The sequence below is a fragment of the Salvelinus alpinus genome, chromosome 2, assembly GCF_045679555.1.
Source record: "Salvelinus alpinus chromosome 2, SLU_Salpinus.1, whole genome shotgun sequence".
In the NCBI taxonomy this organism is placed as follows: Eukaryota; Metazoa; Chordata; class Actinopteri; order Salmoniformes; family Salmonidae; genus Salvelinus; species Salvelinus alpinus.
Genome location: NC_092087.1, coordinates 85,969,629 through 85,993,160, shown reverse-complemented (window position 1 = coordinate 85,993,160; position 23,532 = coordinate 85,969,629). Strand labels below are relative to the sequence as shown.

Below are 23,532 nucleotides of genomic sequence, written 5' to 3'. Positions count from 1 at the left end.
GTCTGTTACAGGTACAGTGATGTTATATATAGTGTTGATCTGTTTAATCACTCTGTCTGTTACAGGTACAGTGATATTATATATAGTGTTGATCTGTTTAATCACTCTGTCTGTTACAGGTACAGTGATATTATATATAGTGTTGATCTGTTTAATCACTCTGTCTGTTACAGGTACAGTGATATTATATATAGTGTTGATCTGTTTAATCACTCTGTCTGTTACAGGTACAGTGATATTATATATAGTGTTGATCTGTTTAATCACTCTGTCTGTTACAGGTACAGTGATATTATATATAGTGTTGATCTGTTTAATCACTCTGTCTGTTACAGGTACAGTGATATTATATATAGTGTTGATCTGTTTAATCACTCTGTCTGTTACAGGTACAGTGATATTATATATAGTGTTGATCTGTTTAATCACTCTGTCTGTTACAGGTACAGTGATATTATATATAGTGTTGATCTGTTTAATCACTCTGTCTGTTACAGGTACAGTGATATTATATATAGTGTTGATCTGTTTAATCACTCTGTCTGTTACAGGTACAGTGATATTATATATAGTGTTGATCTGTTTAATCACTGTCTGTTACAGGTACAGTGATATTATATATAGTATTGATCTGTTTAATCACTCTGTCTGTTACAGGTACAGTGATATTATATATAGTGTTGATCTGTTTAATCACTCTGTCTGTTACAGGTACAGTGATATTATATATAGTATTGATCTGTTTAATCACTCTGTCTGTTACAGGTACAGTGATATTATATATAGTTTTGATCTGTTTAATCACTCTGTCTGTTACAGGTACAGTGATATTATATATAGTGTTGATCTGTTTAATTGGTTCAGGAAAATTGTCTTGATTTGTACAGAAATAATATAAATATGAATGTATGGTATAATAGGAATGTCTGAATTGATGATTTGAGAACGTCCACTCCTGCCTCATTTGAACTAGACAACAGGTCATTGAGGGTTTTAATGTTGTTATCTACTCCAGACCTGCAGGTGAAGGTGACCACTACATGGTGGTCAACGACACTGACCTGTAGCACCACCTGTACTCTGACTGACAACCCCACCTACATCTGGTACAGGAACAGTGAGATTGTACAAGAGGACTCCTCCCCCTCGTACTCAGTCGACTTAAAAACTGAAGACAGATTCTTCTGTGCTGTAAACGGCATCAATTCTCCTGCAGTGTGTGAGTGTGCCTGATACACCTTTTAAAGTCTGTCAAAATCATCCAATACATCATTGGTCAGTGTTAATGTGCAGTGAAACAGACATGAAATAGGGCTACTATTTCATTTAGAGTAATGGATGTTGATTTTACAGTTCTAAATACTTACACCATTTGAAAAATGTACTTGTGTTTCAGCTGTTGAGGGTCACAGTTATTTCCACGTGACTTACACCCATCAGAGTGTCTGTACCTTGAATGGGTCATCAGTGGACATATCCTGCTCTTATACATTTCCCAGGGGTCATACAGTCTCTGAAACAAAATGGTATACAAAAGGAAAACTTGATGAGGCGCCTCAAATCCTGAACCCGGGGTTTGGAGGTCGTGTGGAGTACCTTGGAAATATGCAGAGTGACTCCATCCTGAGAATCACAGACCTGAGAGAGGAGGATTCAGCTGAGTATAAGTTTAGATTCAGAACAGATCAGACAACCTGGGAGCCCACCTTCCCTGGAACAACTCTGACTGTCACAGGTAACACTGCATGTCACATCCTATCAATACTGCAAACAATTACTTAATGATATACTCAGTGTTTTAATACCCTTTCATTTAGTTCTGCAGGTGAAGGTGACTCCTGTCACTGTGTCAGAGGGACAGAATGTGACACTGACCTGTAGCACCACCTGTACTCTGACTGACAACCCCTACCCCACCTACATCTGGTACAAGAATGGACATGTAACCAACCAATCTAACAGTCTGTTCCTAAACCCAGTCAGCAGTGAGGATGCAGGCAGATACTCCTGTGCTGTAGAAGGCCATGAGGATCTCTACTCTGCTGAAGAGACTCTCACTGTCAGATGTGAGTATGTGTGATACATCTCCTGTTGTATTCTTTTAGTAACATCTTCTCTTATCTATTCTATCCATTATTTCAATCTATGTACAAGTTCCATGATTGTACTCATATCATTACTGTAGTGACTACAAGTACTTCACAAACACTGTATTGTTACATTATTGTCTAAGTTACATATATTTATATTAATATTTCATTTATTTTAATCACAAGTCCAAGTTCCATGATGCTCCTCATGTACAGCTCTATGTATTAACAATGTGTTACATATTGTCCACCAGATGGCCCAAAGAACACCTCAGTGTCAGTCAGTCCCTCTGGTGAAATAGTGGAGGGCAGTTCAGTGACTCTGACCTGCAGCAGTGATGCCAACCCACCTGTGAACAAATACACCTGGTACAAGAAGAACGTAACCTCACCAAAAGCATCGGAACAGAGTTACAGCATGACTAACATCATCTCTGAGGACAGTGGAGAATATTACTGTGAGGCCCAGAATAGAAAAGGATCTATGAACTCTACAGCTCTGATGATCATTGTAGCAGGTAAGGTTACATCTTCAATACAAAACTACATGTTTCAATCTAATGTTAATACTTTGAATATGGCTTATTATAATTAAACACTGAGTGTACAAAACATTAAGAACACCTGTTCTTTCCATGACATAGACAGACTGACCAGGTGAATCCAGGTGAAGCTTTGATCCCCTATTGATGTCACGTGTTAGGAAGGTGTTCCTAATGTTTGGTATAGTGGCTGATTATAGTATAAATGTCCTTTGTTAGTGTATGTCATTCATATGAGAGATGTCCTTTGTTAGTGTATGTCATTCATATGAGAGATTGTCATTCATATGAACACCATTAAAGTCCTGTTTTACCATATTATACCATGTACTCATATCATCCATATTTTATTATAGGGAAACAAACCTCAGTTCTGACTGCAGCTGTAGGAATCATAGTGGTTGTTCTGGTTCTCATCCTCTGTCTCTCTGGACTCATGTGGTTCAGGTGACAGAATTTTTCAAATGTTTTATAATTTCCTCTTAGCACTCTGATTTGTTATGAATGCAGTAATATATTCATTCATTCATGTGCAAAACTGTATTAGTAACATATAAACTTCCACTAGTGGTCAGTAGAGAGCAGAATTCACTCTGTCCCACTTTACAGGAGATCCACAGCAGGAAGTGATGCCACAACAGACACACAGGTGACTATATCAGTTACACCTCCACACCTGGTGACATTAATTTACTATGTCATGACAGTCTCTCTCATACTATTTTCACTGTTACCATGACATCTCTCTCTCTCCACAGAGTGTCCATCCTGATCCTAACAGTGACACGTACACAGCTCTGAACATGAAGACCAGGTCACCAGAGTATGACACCCTGGCAGTAAGTGTGTTTAATGTGTGTGTGTGTCCATAAAAATGTTACGGAGTGGTGTGTAATGTGCTCATTCAGTGTCTTATTTCAGAATGTGAGGGACACACTGTCACAATCCCTCAGATAGATGCTGAGGCCTCCGATTATGAGAACTGAAGAGAACCACTACCTGGACTGAAGAGAACCACCACAGAACCTGGACTGAAGAGAACCACCACAGAACCTGGACTGAAGAGAAGCACCACAGAACCTGGACTGAAGAGAACCACCACAGAACCTAGACTGAAGAGAACCACCACTGAACCTGGACTGAAGAGAACCCCCACCGAACCTGGACTGAGGAGAACCACCACAGAACCTGGACTGAAGAGAACCACAACAGAACCTGGACTGAAGAGCTACAGCATCAAACCAAAGCTAGGCCTCACAATGCTATTCTCTTACTATCATAATGCTTTCTAATCTAGAAGGTTTGAGACAATGAGCTTTAACTTCTGAGTAAGTGCTGGAGTTTAATTATATTTCCTTGTAATAATAATTATGTATATTGATGATAAATTGGAAGGTTTATGCTTCTGCTCTTTTTCTATGAGATTTGATCATTTCTAGATTTTCTGTAACACAAAAAGCCCACTTTTCAGTTTACTCTCTGTAGATTAATATTATGTTTCTGCTCTTGTTCTATGGGATTTTACAATTTCCAGATTTAAAAAAAAAATGTGTACACCTGCTAGTTGAACATCTGATTCCAAATTCATGGGCATTAATATGGAGTTGGTCCCCCCTTTGCTTTTATAACATCTTTATCTCCTCTGGGAAGGCTTTCCACTAGATATTGGAACATTGCTGCTGGGACTTTGCTTCCATTCAGCCGCAAGAGCATTAGTGAGGTCGGGCACTGATGTTGGGTGATTAGGGCTGGCATTCCAATTTATCCCAAAGGTGTTCAATGGGGTTGTGCATTGATGTCCACAAGCAAAGGGAAAAGGTGAGAGGAGGAGAGTGCATAGATCCAAGAAGGAATACAACGTGGCTGCTATGAAAGTGAACTTTCTTTCCCCGTGATCCGGGGTGTATTCATTCCGACGTTTCTTAAAACAGAAGCAAACAGAGCGAAATGGGGATAAACATACCTGAATTTTTCCAATAGAAACTGTAATTTGAAACTGTTGGACTGATGATTACACCTTAGATCAGCTAGATATAGTCAAGAGTGTGCAAGGTGGTATTCCATGTTTAACTGTCTGTCCATGTGTCACTGTTTGTCGCCTCAAAATTTTATCTCGACCTGTGTGCACCTACGTTGTAAATTGAATTCATAGGCTAGGTTGTAGCAACCTCATGATGGCTCCATCTCATTACAACCTCCACTCTTCTGGGAAGGCTTTCCACTAGATGTTGGAACATTGCTGTGGGGACTTGCTTCCATTCAGCCAGAAGAGCATTAGTGAGGTTGGGCACTGATGTTGGGCGATTAGGCCTGGCTTGCTGTCAGAGTTCCAGTTCATCCCAAAGGTGTTCGATGGGGTTGAGGTCAGGGCTCTGTGCAGACCAGTCAAGTTCTCCCACACCGATATCGACAAACCATTTCTGTATGGACCTCGCTTTGTGCACGGTGAAATTGTCATGCTGAAACAGGAAAGGGCTTTCCCAAACTGTTGCCACAAAGTTGGAAGCACAGAATCATCTAGAATGTCATTGTATGCTGTAGCATTAAGATTTCCCATCACTGGAACTAAGGGGCCTAGCCCGAACCATGAAAAACAGCCCAAGACCATTATTCCTCCTTCACCAAATTTTACAGTTGGCACTGTGCATTCGGGCAGGTAGCGTTTTTCTGGCGTCCGCAAACCCAGATTCGTCCGTCAGACTGCCAGATGGTGAAGCGTGATTCATCACTCCAGAGAACGCGTTTCCACTGCTGCAGAGTCGAATGGCTGCGATCTTTACACAATTCCAGCCGACACTTGGCATTGCGCATGGTGATCATAGGCTTGTGTGCGGCTGCTCGGCCGTGGACACGCCTTTCATGAAATTGCCGACATACAGTTCTTGTGCTGTTGTTGCTTCCAGAGGCAGTTTTGAACTTGGTAGTGAGTGTTGGAACCGAGGACACACCATTTTTACCCACTTCAGCTCTCAGCGGTCCTGTTCTGTGAGCTTGTGTGGCCTACCACTTCGCGTCTGAGGCGTTGTTGCTCCTAGAAGTTTCCACTTCACAATAACAGTACTTACAGTTGACCCGGGGCAGAAATATGCCAAACTGACTTGTTGTAAAGGTGGCTTGATATGGCGGTGCCACGTTGAAAGTCACTGAGATCTTCAGTAAGGCCTGTCTATTGACAATGTTTGTATATGGAGATTGCATGGATGTTTGCTCAATTTTATACACCTGTTAGCAACGGGTGTGACTGAAATATCCGAATCCACTAGTTTGAAGGGGTGTCCACATACTGTTGTGTTTATATATAGTGTAACTAACAGCTTTTTCATATTTCTAGCTCTTGGACCAGGTTTCTCCTGTTTAATAATTATTTACTTTGAATTGCTATTACATAATACCATATTGTTCAGTGTCATGATATTCATTGTGTTATCCCATTTTTCATTATAATCTATTTTAGATACATTAAGTACATGTTTACCTTTTCCAGTTTTTATATTGTGGTTCAGTGTCAATACAGTTGCAAATAAGTTGGCGTCATGTTGCAAATATGCTCAACGTTTAAGATAATAAATAAATTGACTATTTGATCAACTATTAATACATTGATTCATAACTATTTTCTCTCTGCTGTTGTTTCTTGTATTTCTGACTATTGGACACATGATGTCACCATTAAACCAATCAACACCAAGCACTGATCCTGACAAATGACATGCACCACGCACGCTGGTGGTGAGCGGCTCAGCTGTTTGTTCACCTGCAACCGCCCACGACTGCTAATAACCCATCTGCAACTGCCCGGCTATATGTAATGAAGTGGAAATCTGAGGCCCTCACCCACCCCTAACCCTGACCTGTTACACCCTCTATAACCACTGTGATTATTATTTGACCCTGCTGGTCATCTATGAACCTTTGAACATCTTGGGCTCCCGAGTGGTGCAGCGGTCTAAGGCACTGCATCTCAGTGATAGAGGCATCACTACAGACCCTGGTTTGATCCCGGGCTGTATCACTACCGGCCGTAATCGGGAGTCCCCTAGAGCGGTGCACAATTGGCCCAGTGTCGTCCGGGTTAAGGTAGGGTTTGGCCAAGGTAGACCGTCATTGTAAAATAATACTTTTTTCTTAATTAACTTGCCTAGTTAAATAAAGGTTAAATATATTTTTTTTAAATAACGACCTGGCTTTAATGGCAATGTACTCTTATAATCTTCACCCGGTGTAACAGCTTTCATATTCTTCCTCCTCCTCGGACGAGGAGAGGCGAGACGGATCGGACCAATACGCAGAGTGGTTAGTGTTCATGATGATTTATTATAACGAAACTTGAACACTGAATTACAAAAACAAATAAACGAAGTGCAGAAACCTATACAGTACCGTGTGGTGAAAACACAAACACGGAAACAAACACCCACAAAACACACGTGAAACCCAGGCTGCCTAAGTATGATTCTCAATCAGGGACAACGATTGACAGCTGCCTCTGATTGAGAATCATACCAGGCCGAACACAAAAATCCCAACATAGAAAATCACACATAGACAAACCCACCCAACTCACGCCCTGACCAACTAAATATATACAAGACAAAGGAAAACAGGTCAGGAACGTGACATAACCCCCCCCCCTTAAGGTGCGAACTCCGGGCGCACCACCATAAACTCTAGGGGAGGGTCTGGGTGGGCGTCTGTCCACGGTGGCGGCTCTGGCGCTGGTCGTGGTCCCCACCCCACCATAGTCAATCCCCGCTTCCGTGGCCTCCTCCCAATGGCCACCCTCCATATAAACCCCATTGGATTAAAGGGCAGCACCGGACTAAGAGGCAGCTCCGGACTGAGGGGCAGCCCCGGACTGAGGGGCAGCACCGGACTGAGGGGCAGCACCGGACTGAGGGGCAGCACCGGACTGAGGGGCAGCACCGGACTGAGTGGCAGCACCGGACTGAGGGGCGGATCCTGGCTGGCTGGCTCTGGCGGATCCTGGCTGGCTGGCTCTGGCGGATCCTGGCTGGCTGGCTCTGGCGGATCCTGGCTGGCTGGCTCTGGCGGATCCTGGCTGGCTGGCTCTGGCGGATCCTGGCTGGCTGGCTCTGGCAGCTCCTGGCTGGCTGGCTCTGGCTGGTCCTGGCTGGACGGCTCTGGCTGGTCCTGGCTAGACGGTCCTGTCTGGCGGAAGGCTCTGGCTGATCCTGGCTGGCTGGCTCTGGCGGATCCTGGCTGGCTGGCCCTGGCGGATCCTGGCTGGCTGGCCCTGGCGGATCCTGGCTGGCTGGCTCTCGCGGATCCTGGCTGGCTGACGGCACTGGCTGCTCCTGGCTGGCTGACGGCACTGGCTGCTCCTGGCTGGCTGACGGCACTGGCTGCTCCTGGCTGGCTGACGGCACTGGCTGCTCCTGGCTGGCGGACGGCACTGGCTGCTCCTGTCTGGCGGACGGCACTGGCTGCTCCTGTCTGGCGGACGGCACTGACTGCTCCTGTCTGGCGGACGGCACTGACTGCTCCTGTCTGGCGGACGGCACTGGCTGCTCCTGTCTGGCGGACGGCACTGACTGCTCCTGTCTGGCGGACGGCTCTAGCGGCTCGGGACAGACGGGCAGCTCTGATGGCTCGGGACAGACGGGCAGCTCTGACGGCTCGGGACAGACGGACAGCTCTGACGGCTCGGGACAGACGGGCAGCTCTGACGGCTCGGGACAGACGGGCAGCTCTAACGGCTCGGGACAGACGGGCAGCTCAGACAGCGCTGGGCACGCAGACAGCTCAGACAGCGCTGGGCAGGCAGGCAGCTCAGACAGCACTGGGAGCACTGGGCAGATGAGAGCAACTGGAGAGAGAACTCGGAGAGACAGCCTGGTACGGGGGGCTGCCACCGGAGGACTGGTACGTGGAGGTGGCACCGGAATTACCGGACCGTGAAGGAGGACACGCGCCCTTGAGCACCGAGCCCGCCCAACCTTACCAGGTTGAATGGTCCCCGTAGCCCTGCCAGTGCGGCGAGGTGGAATAGCCCGCACTGGGCTATGCTGGCGAACCGGGGACACCATTTGTAAGGCTGGTGCCATGTACGCCGGCCCGAGGAGACGCACTGGAGGCCAGATGCGTTGGGCCGGCTTCATGACACCCGGCTCGATGCCCAACCTAGCCCTACCAGTGCGGCGAGGTGGAATAGCCCGCACTGGGCTAAGCACGCGTACTGGGGATACCGTGCTCTCCACCGCATAACACGGTGTCTGACCAGTACGACGCCCTCTCACTCCACGGTAAGCACGGGGAGTTGGCTCAGGTCTCCTACCCGGCTTTGCCACATTCCGCGTGTGCCCCTTCCCCCCCAATAGATTTTTGGGTCTGACTCTCGGGCTCCCAACCGCGTCGCCGCGCTGCCTCCTCATACCAGCGCCTCTCTGCCTTCGCTGCCTCCAACTCCGCCTTGGGACGGCGATATTCCCCTGGCTGAGCCCAGGGTCCCTTGCTGTCCAGGATCTCCTCCCAAGTCCATGAGTCCTGTGTCTTCGGTCTCTGCTGCTGCTGCTGTCTGTTTCCACTCCGCTTGGTCCTTTGGTGGTGGGTGTTTCTGTAACGGCTTTCATATTCTTCCTCCTCCTCGGACGAGGAGAGGCGAGACGGATCGGACCAATACGCAGAGTGGTTAGTGTTCATGATGATTTATTATAACGAAACTTGAACACTGAATTACAAAAACAAATAAACGAAGTGCAGAAACCTATACAGTACCGTGTGGTGAAAACACAAACACGGAAACAAACACCCACAAAACACACGTGAAACCCAGGCTGCCTAAGTATGATTCTCAATCAGGGACAACGATTGACAGCTGCCTCTGATTGAGAATCATACCAGGCCGAACACAAAAATCCCAACATAGAAATTCACACATAGACAAACCCACCCAACTCACGCCCTGACCAGCTAAATAAATACAAGACAAAGGAAAAACAGGTCAGGAACGTGACACCCGGCACAGTCAGAAGAGGACTAGCCATCCCTCAGAGACTAGTTCCTCTCTAGGTTTCATCATGCCATTCTAGGGAGTTTTTTCCTAGCCACCGTGCTTCTACATCTGCATTGCTTGCTGTTTGCGGTTTTAGGCTGTGTTTCTGTATAATCACTTTTGTGACATCTGTTGATGTAAAAAGGGCTTGATAAATACATTTGATTTGATTTAAATGTGATTTTAGCTGTTGAATCTGGGCCTGTGTTTTAGCTGTTATATCAGGGCCTGTGTTTGTAGGTTCAAAGTTTGGTTTATTTGTCATATATATACAAATACATTGAACTGCTTAATGACAAGCTACCTCACCATACAATACATCAACTAATGCAGGCCTAAGCTACGGTCAAAGTTCATTCATAAATGGCATGTTAACTGACTGATATTATCTGACTGATATTATCTGACTGATATTAACTGACTGATATTAACTGACTGATATTAACTGACTGATATTAACTGACTGATATTATCTGACTGATATTAACTGACTGATATTAACTGACTGATATTAACTGACTGATATTAACTGACTGATATTACTGATATTAACTGACTGATATTAACTGACTGATATTACTGATATTATCTGACTGATATTACTGATATTATTTGACTGATATTAACTGACTGATATTAACAATAAACGTACGGCAATGAACCCCTATCATTCTACATACCCCGCCAATAACATATCGAGAGCCAGCCTATTTTGCCAGGTCATGAGGGAGGTGGCGGATAATTGGTCAGAGATCCCCTTTACTGCATCCCGGGTTTCATTCATGAATCTCTGTTGATTATAATGGATGAAATTAATCCAATCCACATCTTTATTTATTGTCAATTACCAAAAGAACGTAGTGGTAAAGCCTTCACCTATTTGAGTCATAGCTTTGTATTCATCTGGAACTTCCCTGGGGATGCCAATAGCATCCATCTAGACAAGGCTACTCCCATCCTGATCAAAACTCCTCCTGTGCCTACTTTGCCCTCCTATAACTGGCCTCTGATGACTAACTCGAACTGGTTGGACCAATAACACCGGCACGCAGGTTCCTAACCAACCTTTTGGTAGTGTCTATCGTATGCGTCCCTTGCTGGTACAAGCCCACCATACATCAGTTATAGGTGCTGTGAGGTTAAGAATTTTCTCCTGTACTTCCAAACCTATGTCAGTCACATTAACGATTGCCTTACAGCCATTAAAATCACCTAAGTACTCGGTGCCCTTCTTGTATCTATAACACTGGTACTCATCAGAAGTTAAAGTGAACCGAGGTGGGTTGGCTGAGTACTTCAGTCTGGCCATCCCAATCCTTGTGAAGTTATTTGCTTTCCTAGGAAATTGTGTAATCTTTACCTTAGATCCTACATCTTGACCTTCTTTGACTCCTTATTCTGTAAGTCACTCATCCTTGATGGTCAGTATTTTATATAGTTTGTCTTTTACTTCTTCTCAATGACAACGGCGTTGTATAATTAGTACTAGAAGGTACCAAGACTATGATGCAGCTCAGAGTCCCTAATATTCCCAAAAACCGCCAACCCCTTTTTTTTAAGAACAAGTGTGTCTTTAATTCTATGTAAAACATGTATCTTTCATCAAAGTTTGATGAGTATTTATGTTATTTGACGTGGCTCTCTGCAATTTCTCCGGATATTTTGGAGTCATTTCTGAACATGGCGCCAATGTAAACTGAGGTTTTTGGATATATATTTATATTTTGGATATAAAACATATATGTATTGTGTAACATGAAGTCCTATGAGTGTCATCTGATGAAGATCATCAAAGGTTAGTGATTAATTTTATCTCTATTTCTGCTTTTTGTGACTCCTGTCTTTGGCAGAAAAATTGCTGTGTTTTTCTGGGATTTTCCGGTGACCTAACATAATCGTTTGTGGTGCTTTCGCTGTAAAGCCTATTTGAAATCGGACACTTTGGTGGGATTAACAACAAGATTACCTTTAAAATGGTATAAGATACATGTATATTTGAGGAATTTTAATTATGAGATTTCTGTTGTTTGAATTTGGCGCCTTGCACTTTCACTGGCTGTTGTCATATCATCCCTTAACGGGATTGCAGCCATTAAACAATGATGAATAAGAGAATGACCCAGTAAATATTTTTAAATATTTGTTTTGTTAAATACTTTAATATTTTTTAAGTAAAATCATTTAAAAATTACATTTGTAAAATACAATTTTAAATATTTTTCACATTACAGAAAACTCTGAATCTGATTACAAGAACTTCGACAAAACCGTTGTATTTCTGAAATGGGCTCGGGGTCCAGTTATATTTTATATAACTATAGTTTTATATCTTATGTTTATGAAACAATCATCAAACTTGTGAGACTATATATGAAGGCTAAGAACATTTTAGATATTGTTTTATTAATTACTTATTTAGTTCTTCTTTTCTGTTTCTATTCTATTCTATTACTTCATAGGACCACTTTGGAAACACGTGTTTTAATTAATACTTTAAGTGATATCCTCTGGGTCAACACTGTACATGTTGTTGTGTATGTCTGTTACCCAAATAAATTCAATTTATTTCAATACAAATCATGTAAATGACCTAGATTGTTTTATATGTACACTACTGGTCAAGGTTTTAGAACACCTACACATTCAAGGGTTTTTCTTTATTTTTACTATTTTCTACATTGTAGAATAATAGTGACGACATCAAAACTATGAAATAACACGTATGGAATCATGTAGTGAACAAAAAAGTGTTAAACAAATCAAAATATAATTTATATTTGAGATTCTTCAAATAGTCACCCTTTGCCTTGATGACAGCTTTGCACACTCTAGGTATTGGGTTGGGAATCGAGATCTCAGTCTCAGGAACCTTATTACCAGCTTGTTATTTTGTTATTGATCCAAATGGATGAGGACATGATTGGGACATATGAAGAGAGACAGAAGGCTGCAGTAATGTTGAGATGCCAGTAGGAGGAGCTCTAGTCTAGAACACTGGAACCTTCAGTAGCACTTTGATGCTGCTTATGAGGAGTGATGGGTCACATTATGTGAGGAAACACATTAAGAAACCATATAGAACAGTCAACACTTTGTTATGGATCTGTATTTAAAGAAAAGACTACAGTGAAAATGGGCTGCATTTAGCAGTAGGAGTGAGTAGGAGTGCTGATATAGGATCAGGTCCTACCAGTCCATATAATAATATGTTATCTTAATGTTATTCTGGTGTGTTCAGTGACATCGTCTGTTAGGGGCTTCTTCTTTTCAGGAATAGTTGTCTTTCACACCTCACTGAGTAACACTTAGGCCCTTTCTGTGGTTTCCATTCACACTCAGCAAGTAGAGTACGGCAACAAGGTATGGACAAATGCTGTTAGTGTGAGGAAATGGGTCTGTAATGTATAATCACTATAATGTGTGATTGTGTTGCAGTGTTACTGTTCAGGATGGCTGGAGTGTGAGGTACACCACTATCTTGAAGGGCTCAACAGTGGAGCTGTTCTGCTCTTACACATATCCCATTGGTACCATGACTCTGAGTGATGACCCAGACTACAAAGGTTGTGTGACGTACCGTAGCGATAAGAAGAATGGCGACACCCTGACAATCAGAGATCTGAGTGAGAGTGACTCAACTACGTACAAATTCAGATTTACAACATATAGAAACAGAGGGACACATACTGGCAAACCTGGAGTCACTCTGTCTGTCACAGGTACAGTTACATTCAATATAGTTAAACTGTTGAATTCCATTTAGTTCTGGACAATTGTCTTGGTTTGTATTTATGTCGGTATAACATAGGATTTCTTCCATCTTTGCATTAGAGTGATAACTCGGTGATAAAGGGATTTACAGTGATATAGTTTTTTGGTCACACTTTATTTGTAGTCTTGATAGATGCTCTACAGATGGTCATACTATCAACAAACTAGCTGTTGATACAGCAACTGCTGCTAAGTGTTAGGCTTAGGTTAAGAATAAGGGTTAGATAAGAGTTAAGGTTAGGGATAGGGTTATGGTAAGGGTTAAGTTTAGGGTTAGGGAAATGATTAAGGATAGGAGATAGTTAAAATGTTAATGATGGTCTTTAGATAGCTGTAGAGCATCTACAGATGGACTATCCAAATAATGTATTACCTGTTTTTTTCTCCAGGTCTTCAACTGAAGAGGACTGGTGGGAATATGGTGAACGGTCATTATTTGGTGAAACTGACCTGTAGCACCACCTGTACTCTGACTGACAACCCCACCTACATCTGGTACAAGAATGGACAACCTGTACAAGAGGACTCCTCCCCCATGTACTCCATCAGCAGTGAGGATGTAGACAGTTTATTCTCCTGTGCTGTAAAAGGCCATGAGGATCTCAGCTCTCCTGCAGTGTGTGACTATGTACACTGTGGGGATATACAGTACAATAGTATAGTATTCTACAGTATTCTACATTCAAGAAAAAGAGAAAGGTCTTATGGTCAATCATTATTATAGATCAAAAAAATATGTATTTTTCCTCATTGTTAATATTATGTTGACTAAATCCTTTTACATCAGATAAACCAAAGACCACAGTGTCAGTCAGTCCCTCTGGTGAAATAGTGGAGGGCAGTTCAGTGACTCTGACCTGCAGCAGTGATGCCAACCCACCTGTGCAGAGTTACACCTGGTACAAGAAGAATGTAACCTCACCAAAAGCATCAGGACAGAGTTACAGCATCACTAACATCAGCTCTGAGGACAGTGGAGAATACTACTGTGAGGCTGAGAATATATATGGACGTCTCAACTCTTCTTCTGTGTTTGTGGACGTTCAGTGTAAGTACACCAAATTTTAATATATTCATTGATAATCACACAGGTCAACAACCGTCAATAATCATGAACAATGTTACACACTTAACATAACATATGACGCAATTAGTATGCCTCTATTTAAATAAATATTGTTTCATTTTCTTCTTTCCTTTTTCCCCCTGTCATATCTCCATCTCCGTATTCAACACAGACTGTCCTGTGTCCAGCTCTCCAGACTCCAGTGTTTCTCTGGGTTCCTGTGGTGGGGGTGAGGCTTTCCTGACTGTTGGAGCTCTTCTAGTCACCATCTCCTGCACACTGAAGAGGTCAGTGTTCCCTAGCCAGGTTTACATGCGATATATATCAACTTCCACTAGAGGTCACTAGAGAGCAAAACTCACTCTGTCCCTCTTAGCAGGAGATCCACAGGAGGAAGTGATGCCACAGCAGACACACAGGTGATTATATCAGTTAAAAATCCACCCCCACACCTGGTGACTTTAATTTACTGTGTCACAATATTCCCTTTTCTACAATGTTCACTGTCACCTTGGCACAGCTCTCTCTCTCTCTTTCTATCTCCATAGTGTCCATCCTGACCTTATCATTGACTGGCACACAGCTCTGAACATGAGAACCAAGGGCCCTGACTATGATACACTTGCAATAAGTATGTATTCATTTATGTGTTTATTTTGTATACAGTATTTACGTGTGTGTGAGGGAGTGTGTGTGAGGGAGAGAGAGTAAGGGGGAGGAGGAGAAGGAGGAGGAGGAGAAAGAGAGATAGAGAGAGAGTAAGGAGGGGGAGGAGGAGGAGAGAGAGATTAAGGAGGAGGAAGTGGAGGAGAGAGAGAGAGTAAGAGGAGGAGGAGAGAGATGGACACAGAAAGTAGGAGTGAAAGAGAATGTTATAGAGCGTGTAGGGTTCTCATACTGTGTTTCCTGTGTCGCTGTCTCTCTCAGAGTGTGGGGGACTCCCCCAGTGACACGTTCACAGCTCTTCTGAGAGATGCTCAGCCCTCCGTTTATCAGACAATCCGAGGGAGAAAACCACCATAGAACCTGGACTGAAAAGAACCACCACAGACACTGGATTGAAGAGAATCACAACAGCACCTGGACAGAATAGAACCACCACAGAACCTGAACTGAAAGTAAACACCACAGAAACTGGACTGAAGAGAACCACCACAGCACCTGGACTGAAAAGAACCACCACAGCACCTGGACTGAAAAGAAGCACCACAGATCCTGGACGGAAAAGAACCACCACAGCACCTGGACTGAAGAGAATCACCACAGAAACTGGACTGAAGAGAATCACCACAGATCCTGGACTGAAGAGAATCACCACAGATCCTGGACTGAAAAGAACCAGCACAGAAACTGGACTGAAGAGAATCACCACAGAAACTGGACTGAAGAGAACCACTACAGATCCTGGACTGAAGAGAATCACCACAGATCCTGGACTGAAAAGAACCAGCACAGAAACTGGACTGAAGAGAACCATCACAGAACCTGGCCTGAAGACAACTAACACATTGCTATAATATCTAGAATGTTTTCCAGTAAATTAGCTTTAAAGAGATAGTTCACCCAAATGACAAAATGGCACATTGGTTTCCTTACCCTGTAAGCAGTCTATGAACATGGAATGACAGCAATCCATGCTTTGGTTTAGTTTCCCCTGGTACTGTTTCCACTTGCTAATGTTTTAGCATTTGTGGCACAAATCCCATTCAAGTCATGCGACCAATATTAGCATTTTTCATCCAAAAGTATAAAAAGCAATGTGAAGCTCAGCAAAGTCACTTATAGATGATTTGAACATGATGTGAGAATGTTAGCATATGAAATATTAACATCAGTCCCATGACTTGAATGGGATTTTTGTTTAAAATGCTTTAATGTTATGTAAATGTGGGTGTTTGAAATTGCAGCCAACTTTTTAGGCGAGTCGAATCTACAAATTAACTTGCATGATAAATAACTACTCAATATTATTTATAGATCAGTCAGTCACAATTTACCCATGATACATCACAGTTTTGATGCTCTCGAACACTGTCTGTGTGACTGAGGAAGGAAGCCCTCTCTGCATCAGCTTCTTGGTCCCTAACATAGAATTGGATAGAGGGTACATCTATGCATCTTTGTCATGACAGCTTCTGTAACAGAATGGGAAGTGCCATTGAGGGCTTTTTCTTAATACTTAATATACTTAATACTTAAGTACTTAATGTCTTCTTCTTCAACTTCCATAAGTTTAATGACAGTTGGTAAACCAACTGAAATGGTGTATTCAATGGCTTTAGCCATGCTAAAACAGGCTTTGAAGCAAGCGCGCCCTCTATTAAACTCTATGGACACTGACTCATTCAACGTTTTATCACCCACAGATCTCAAACTTCACACTAAGTGTGTTTATTTAGACTGACAGTAAGTTGACTTACAACACGTCTACCCTTCACTCTGTAAGTATGCTTGACGATAAATTAAAATATGTATATTTTCTAATTTGTTTGTAACCATGAACTCTTGAATCCTGTTATGTGCATGGCAATGCTATTGGAATGTATGTTGTTTTGTTTTTCTGTTAAGTACAGTATACTCTGTAGATGCATTTCTGCATATTAATCTGATACAGTATTGTACATGGGGTTTCAAATATAATACTTTTGCATATTATTTTAAGGACCAACAGCAACAGATTGTTGTGGAGACTTGTTTGAAAATGGCCTAAAGTAAGACTAAGTGTAATAGTGATTGGGTGGATGCTTCATAAGAGCTTTAGGAGTAATATTATCCTGAGACACAGTGATGGTGGGTTGTGATTAGGATATTATTAGGATGGTGCGGTAATGTTGAGATGCCAGTAGGGAGAGCTCTAGTCTAGAACACTGCAGTAATGTTGAGATGCCAGTAGGGAGAACTCTAGTCTAGAACACTGCAGTAATGTTGACATGCCAGTAGGGAGAACTCTAGTCTAGAACACTGCAGTAATGTTGACATGCCAGTAGGGAGAACTCTAGTCTAGAACACTGCAGTAATGTTGAGATGCCAGTAGGGAGAACTCTAGTCTAGAACACTGCAGTAATGTTGAGATGCCAGTAGGGAGAACTCTAGTCTAGAACACTGCAGTAATGTTGAGATGCCAGTAGGGAGAACTCTAGTCTAGAACACTGCAGTAATGTTGAGATGCCAGTAGGGAGAACTCTAGTCTAGAACACTGCAGTAATGTTGAGATGCCAGTAGGGAGAGCTCTAGTCTAGAACACTGCAGTAATGTTGAGATGCCAGTAGGGAGAGCTCTAGTCTAGAACACTGCAGTAATGTTGAGATGCCAGTAAGGAGAGCTCTAGTCTAGAACACTGCAGTAATGTTGAGATGCCAGTAGGGAGAACTCTAGTCTAGAACACTACAGTAATGTTGAGATGCCAGTAGGGAGAGCTCTAGTCTAGAACACTGCAGTAATGTTGAGATGGCAGTAGGGAGAGCTCTAGTCTAGAACACTGCAGTAATGTTGAGATGGCAGTAGGGAGAGCTCTAGTCTAGAACACTGAAGTAATGTTGAGATGCCAGTAGGGAGAACTCTAGTCTAGAACACTGCAGTAATGTTGACATGCCAGTAGGGAGAACTCTAGTCTAGAACACTGCAGTAATGTTGAGATGCCAGTAGGTAGAGCTCTAGTCTAGAACACTGCAGTAATGTTGAGATGCCAGTAGGTAGAGCTATAGTCTAGAACACTGCAGTAATGTTGAAATGCCAGTAAGGGGAGCTCTAGTCTAGAACACTGCAGTAATGTTGAGATGCCATTAGGGAGAGCTCTAGTCTAGAACACTGCAGTAATGTTGAGATGCCAGTAGGGAGAGCTCTAGTCAAGAAAACTGCAGTAATGTTGAGATGCCAGTAGGGAGAGCTCTAGTCTAGAACACTGCAGTAATGTTGAGATGGCAGTAGGGAGAGCTCTAGTCTAGAACACTGCAGTAATGTTGAGATGCCAGTAGGGAGAACTCTAGTCTAGAACACTGCAGTAATGTTGAGATGCCAGTAGGGAGAGCTCTAGTCTAGAACACTGCAGTAATGTTGAGATGCCAGTAGGTATAGCTCTAGTCTAGAACACTGCAGTAATGTTGAGATGCCAGTAGGTATAGCTCTAGTCTAGAACACTGCAGTAATGTTGAGATGCCAGTAGGTTGAGCTCTAGTCTAGAACACTGCAGTAATGTTGAGATGCCAGTAGGTAGAGCTCTAGTTTAGAACACTGCAGTAATGTTGAGATGCCAGTAGGGGGAGCTCTAGTCTAGAACACTGCAGTATTGTTGAGATGCCAGTAGGGAGAACTCTAGTCTAGAACACTGCAGTAATGTTGAGATGCCAGTAGGGAGAACTCTAGTCTAGAACACTGCAGTAATGTTGAAATGCCAGTAGGGAGAACTCTAGTCTAGAACACTGCAGTAATGTTGAGATGCCAGTAGGGAGAACTCTTGTCTAGAACACTGCAGTAATGTTGAGATGCCAGTAGGGAGAACTCTAGTCTAGAACACTGCAGTAATGTTGAGATGCCAGTAGGGAGAACTCTAGTCTAGAACACTGCAGTAATGTTGAGATGCCAGTAGGGAGAACTCTAGTCTAGAACACTGCAGTAATGTTGAGATGCCGGTAGGTATAGCTCTAGTCTAGAACACTGCAGTAATGTTGAGATGCCAGTAGGGAGAACTCTAGTCTAGAACACTGCAGTAATGTTGAGATGCCAGTAGGGAGAGCTCCAGTCTAGAACACTGCAGTAATGTTGAGATGCCAGTAGGGAGAGCTCTAGTCTAAAACACTGCAGTAATGTTGAGATGCCAGTAGGGAGAACTCTAGTCTAGAACACTGCAGTAATGTTGAGATGCCAGTAGGGAGAACTCTAGTCTAGAACACTGCAGTAATGTTGAGATGCCAGTAGGGAGAACTCTAGTCTAGAACACTGCAGTAATGTTGAGATGCCAGTAGGGAGAACTCTAGTCTAGAACACTGCAGTAATGTTGACATGCCAGTAGGGAGAACTCTAGTCTAGAACACTGCAGTAATGTTGAGATGCCAGTAGGTAGAGCTCTAGTCTAGAACACTGCAGTAATGTTGAGATGCCAGTAGGTAGAGCTATAGTCTAGAACACTGCAGTAATGTTGAAATGCCAGTAAGGGGAGCTCTAGTCTAGAACACTGCAGTAATGTTGAGATGCCATTAGGGAGAGCTCTAGTCTAGAACACTGCAGTAATGTTGAGATGCCAGTAGGGAGAGCTCTAGTCTAGAACACTGCAGTAATGTTGAGATGCCAGTAGGGAGAGCTCTAGTCTAGAACACTGCAGTAATGTTGAGATGGCAGTAGGGAGAGCTCTAGTCTAGAACACTGCAGTAATGTTGAGATGCCAGTAGGGAGAACTCTAGTCTAGAACACTGCAGTAATGTTGAGATGCCAGTAGGGAGAGCTCTAGTCTAGAACACTGCAGTAATGTTGAGATGCCAGTAGGTATAGCTCTAGTCTAGAACACTGCAGTAATGTTGAGATGCCAGTAGGTATAGCTCTAGTCTAGAACACTGCAGTAATGTTGAGATGCCAGTAGGTTGAGCTCTAGTCTAGAACACTGCAGTAATGTTGAGATGCCAGTAGGTAGAGCTCTAGTTTAGAACACTGCAGTAATGTTGAGATGCCAGTAGGGGGAGCTCTAGTCTAGAACACTGCAGTATTGTTGAGATGCCAGTAGGGAGAACTCTAGTCTAGAACACTGCAGTAATGTTGAGATGCCAGTAGGGAGAACTCTAGTCTAGAACACTGCAGTAATGTTGACATGCCAGTAGGGAGAACTCTAGTCTAGAACACTGCAGTAATGTTGAGATGCCAGTAGGGAGAACTCTTGTCTAGAACACTGCAGTAATGTTGAGATGCCAGTAGGGAGAACTCTAGTCTAGAACACTGCAGTAATGTTGAGATGCCAGTAGGGAGAACTCTAGTCTAGAACACTGCAGTAATGTTGAGATGCCAGTAGGGAGAACTCTAGTCTAGAACACTGCAGTAATGTTGAGATGCCAGTAGGTATAGCTCTAGTCTAGAACACTGCAGTAATGTTGAGATGCCAGTAGGGAGAACTCTAGTCTAGAACACTGCAGTAATGTTGAGATGCCAGTAGGGAGAGCTCCAGTCTAGAACACTGCAGTAATGTTGAGATGCCAGTAGGGAGAGCTCTAGTCTAAAACACTGCAGTAATGTTGAGATGCCAGTAGGGAGAACTCTAGTCTAGAACACTGCAGTAATGTTGAGATGCCAGTAGGGAGAACTCTAGTCTAGAACACTGCAGTAATGTTGAGATGCCAGTAGGGAGAACTCTAGTCTAGAACACTGCAGTAATGTTGAGATGCCAGTAGGGAGAACTCTAGTCTAGAACACACAGTAATGTTGAGATGCCAGTAGGTAGACCTCTAGTCTAGAACACTGCAGTAATGTTGAGATGCCAGTAGGTGGAGCTCTAGTCTAGAACACTGCAGATATGTTGAGATGCCAGTAGGGAGACCTCTAGTCTAGAACACTGCAGTAATGTTGAGATGCCAGTAGGGAGAGCTCTAGTCTAGAACACTGCAGTAATGTTGAGATGCCAGTAGGTAGACCTCTTGTCTAGAACACTGCAGTAATGTTGAGATGCCAGTAGGGAGAGCTCTAGTCTAGAACACTGCAGTAATGTTGAGATGCCAGTAGGTAGACCTCTTGTCTAGAACACTGCAGTAATGTTGACATGCCAGTAGGGAGAGCTCTAGTCTAGAACACTGAACCTTCAGTACCACTTTGATGCAGCTGATGAGGAGTGTAAATTGAATGTGTTTGTAGAATAGAATGAATGACATCATGGAACTGACCAAATGTAAATGGAACTTTGACCTGTTCCATGTAGAACTCAGAGGGACAAGGCAACACATTCTAATATATTATAAACATTCCACATAGAATAGTCAACATATTGTTAACATGGTTCTGTATTTAAATAAAAGTGGAAATGGGGGACATTTTGTCCATTATAGAAATGTAGGACCCATTTTAATACAGTAACCTCCCTTTTCTGACATGTTGTTCTGGTCCTCATGCATGTTAATGTCTTAAAGAGGAAGGAAAGGACAGTTCTGTTCAAGCTACTACTTTAACCCTCCTGTTGTGTTCATTTCATATTAACTAATTATGTGTTCCCTGTCCAAAATGACCGCCCCATTATAGCTGATTATAAATCCATAATAATACATTTATTATCACCTAATGTTGTGATAGATCTTTTTATCAACTTAAATTATTGTGAAGTGTTGAACTTCTATGATCAAGAGCCTCACATACAGTATATCGTTTGGTCATTGTGATGCCACAGAATGAATTGTGAGCAAGGCCTCAAAAAAGTTGTATATACCACGGCTGTGTGAAAAGTTCTATATATTATTGAAACAATGTTGTGATTGTTTGTGAGAATGCCAACAGATGTGGTTCCCGTGGGGGAAATATTTTATTTGAGAAAGGTTCCCGTGGGGATTGCCATGGAAACCAAGAAGGGGAGTGAGGTGCGTGTGTGTGTGTGTGTGTGTGTGTGTGTGTGTGTGTGTGTGTGTGTGTGTGTGTGTGTGTGTGTGTGTGTGTGTGTGTGTGTGTGTGTGTGTGTGTGTGTGTGTGTGTGTGTGTGTGTGTGTGTGTGTGGGGTGGGGGGGGGTGGGGGTCTGGGAGAGGAAGTCTGTCCATCTGATGAATGGGCATGTGCCTGAACTCAATTTAATACACTAATTGTAGTCTCACCCATTCATTGCTAATGACCGGTCATTTTTGCTATGGAACACCACAGGTGTACAAAAGTTTTAAAAAACACCCAAAATGTAATGAAAATCATCAAAATGTATTTAGTGTGTTCAGGTGCCCTGTGTGGACAAAGTCATGGAACCTTCAATTCAATTCGACCGGAACACAGCAAGAGGGTTAAATATGCATCAAAGGGAAAGGAAAGTACAACTGAATGCCTTTAACTGAAATGTGTCTTCCGCATTTAACGCAACCCCTATGCAACCACAGAACTGACACTTACTAGCAGTTCCCACTCACTACCAGTAAGTTGACTCACTGTACAAGACCTCTCCCCTTCACTTCACTCTGTAAGTACTCTTGACAATATCTTCAAATATAGTTTCTGGTTATTTGTTTTTAGTCATAAGTCATATACTTGAGGGTAATGTATCATTTTACTTCTTGTTGTGTTTTGAGCTGTGTTTTGGTTGTTACATCAGGGTCAGTATTCATAAAGTGTCTCAGTGTAGGAGTGTTGATCTACATAGTGATGAGATGATTAACCAGGGTAAAATAGACATGCAAACAAACATTGTAGCACTGCAGTGTGTGTGTGCGTGTGCAACTTGACATGTTTGTCAATCTACAGGCATCAGTGTGAGCCAATTGGCCTTGTCTTCATTCTGATACCATTGTGTTGTGTGACTGTGTTTCAGTGGTACTGGGTCAGGATGGCTGGAGTGTGACTTATACCACTCAGAGTATCTGTACCTTGAAGGGGTCAACAGTGAAGCTGACCTGCTCTTACACATATCCCAGAGGCTATACAATCACAACAACGTTCTGGTTCACTAAATATGATGCTGAGGGTCCTGTTAGTCTGAGTGATGACGCAGACTACAAAGGACGTGTGACATACCGTGAGGATAAAGAGAATGGTCACACCCTGTCAATCACAGAACTGAGAGAGAGTGACTCAGCTACGTACAAATTCAGATTTACAGATCAGCCTGGAAAAAGGAGATATACTGGCAAACCTGGAGTCACTCTGTCTGTCACAGGTACAGTTACATTCAATATAGTTAAACTGTTGAATTCCCTTTTATTCAGGATACATGTCTTGGTTTGTATGATAGTCTGTATAATGTAGGATTTCTTCCATCTTTGTATTAGAGTGATAAGTCAGTGATAAAGGGATTTACAGTGATATTGTTTATTCTCCAGGTCTTCAGGTGAAGGTGACTGGTGGACATCAGGATAAGACACTGACCTGTATCACCACCTGTACTCTGACTGACA

The 23,532-nt window shown here is 42.9% G+C and overlaps 1 protein-coding gene across 1 annotated transcript; it reads left to right on the top strand.

Moving 5' to 3' along the window:
* Positions 1 to 714: 714 nt before the first annotated feature.
* Positions 715 to 6,227, top strand: LOC139545213 (B-cell receptor CD22-like). Its single transcript, XM_071352740.1, has 7 exons — positions 715 to 1,219; positions 1,397 to 1,735; positions 1,818 to 2,066; positions 2,345 to 2,608; positions 3,242 to 3,281; positions 3,393 to 3,471; positions 3,554 to 6,227. The coding sequence occupies exons 1-7, from the start codon at positions 997 to 999 to the stop codon at positions 3,587 to 3,589; spliced, it is 1,230 nt and encodes a 409-aa protein (XP_071208841.1). The 5' UTR covers positions 715 to 996; the 3' UTR covers positions 3,590 to 6,227.
* The last annotated feature ends 17,305 nt before the right edge of the window (positions 6,228 to 23,532 follow it).

Coding starts and splice junctions, on each gene's coding strand:
- LOC139545213 (XM_071352740.1), top strand. CDS start 997: ATGTTGTTATCTACTCCAGACCTGCAGGTGAAGGTGACCACTACATGG. Junction 1,736..1,817: donor AACAACTCTGACTGTCACAG/GTAACACTGCAT, acceptor CCTTTCATTTAG/TTCTGCAGGTGAAGGTGACT. Junction 2,609..3,241: donor TCTGATGATCATTGTAGCAG/GTAAGGTTACAT, acceptor CCCACTTTACAG/GAGATCCACAGCAGGAAGTG.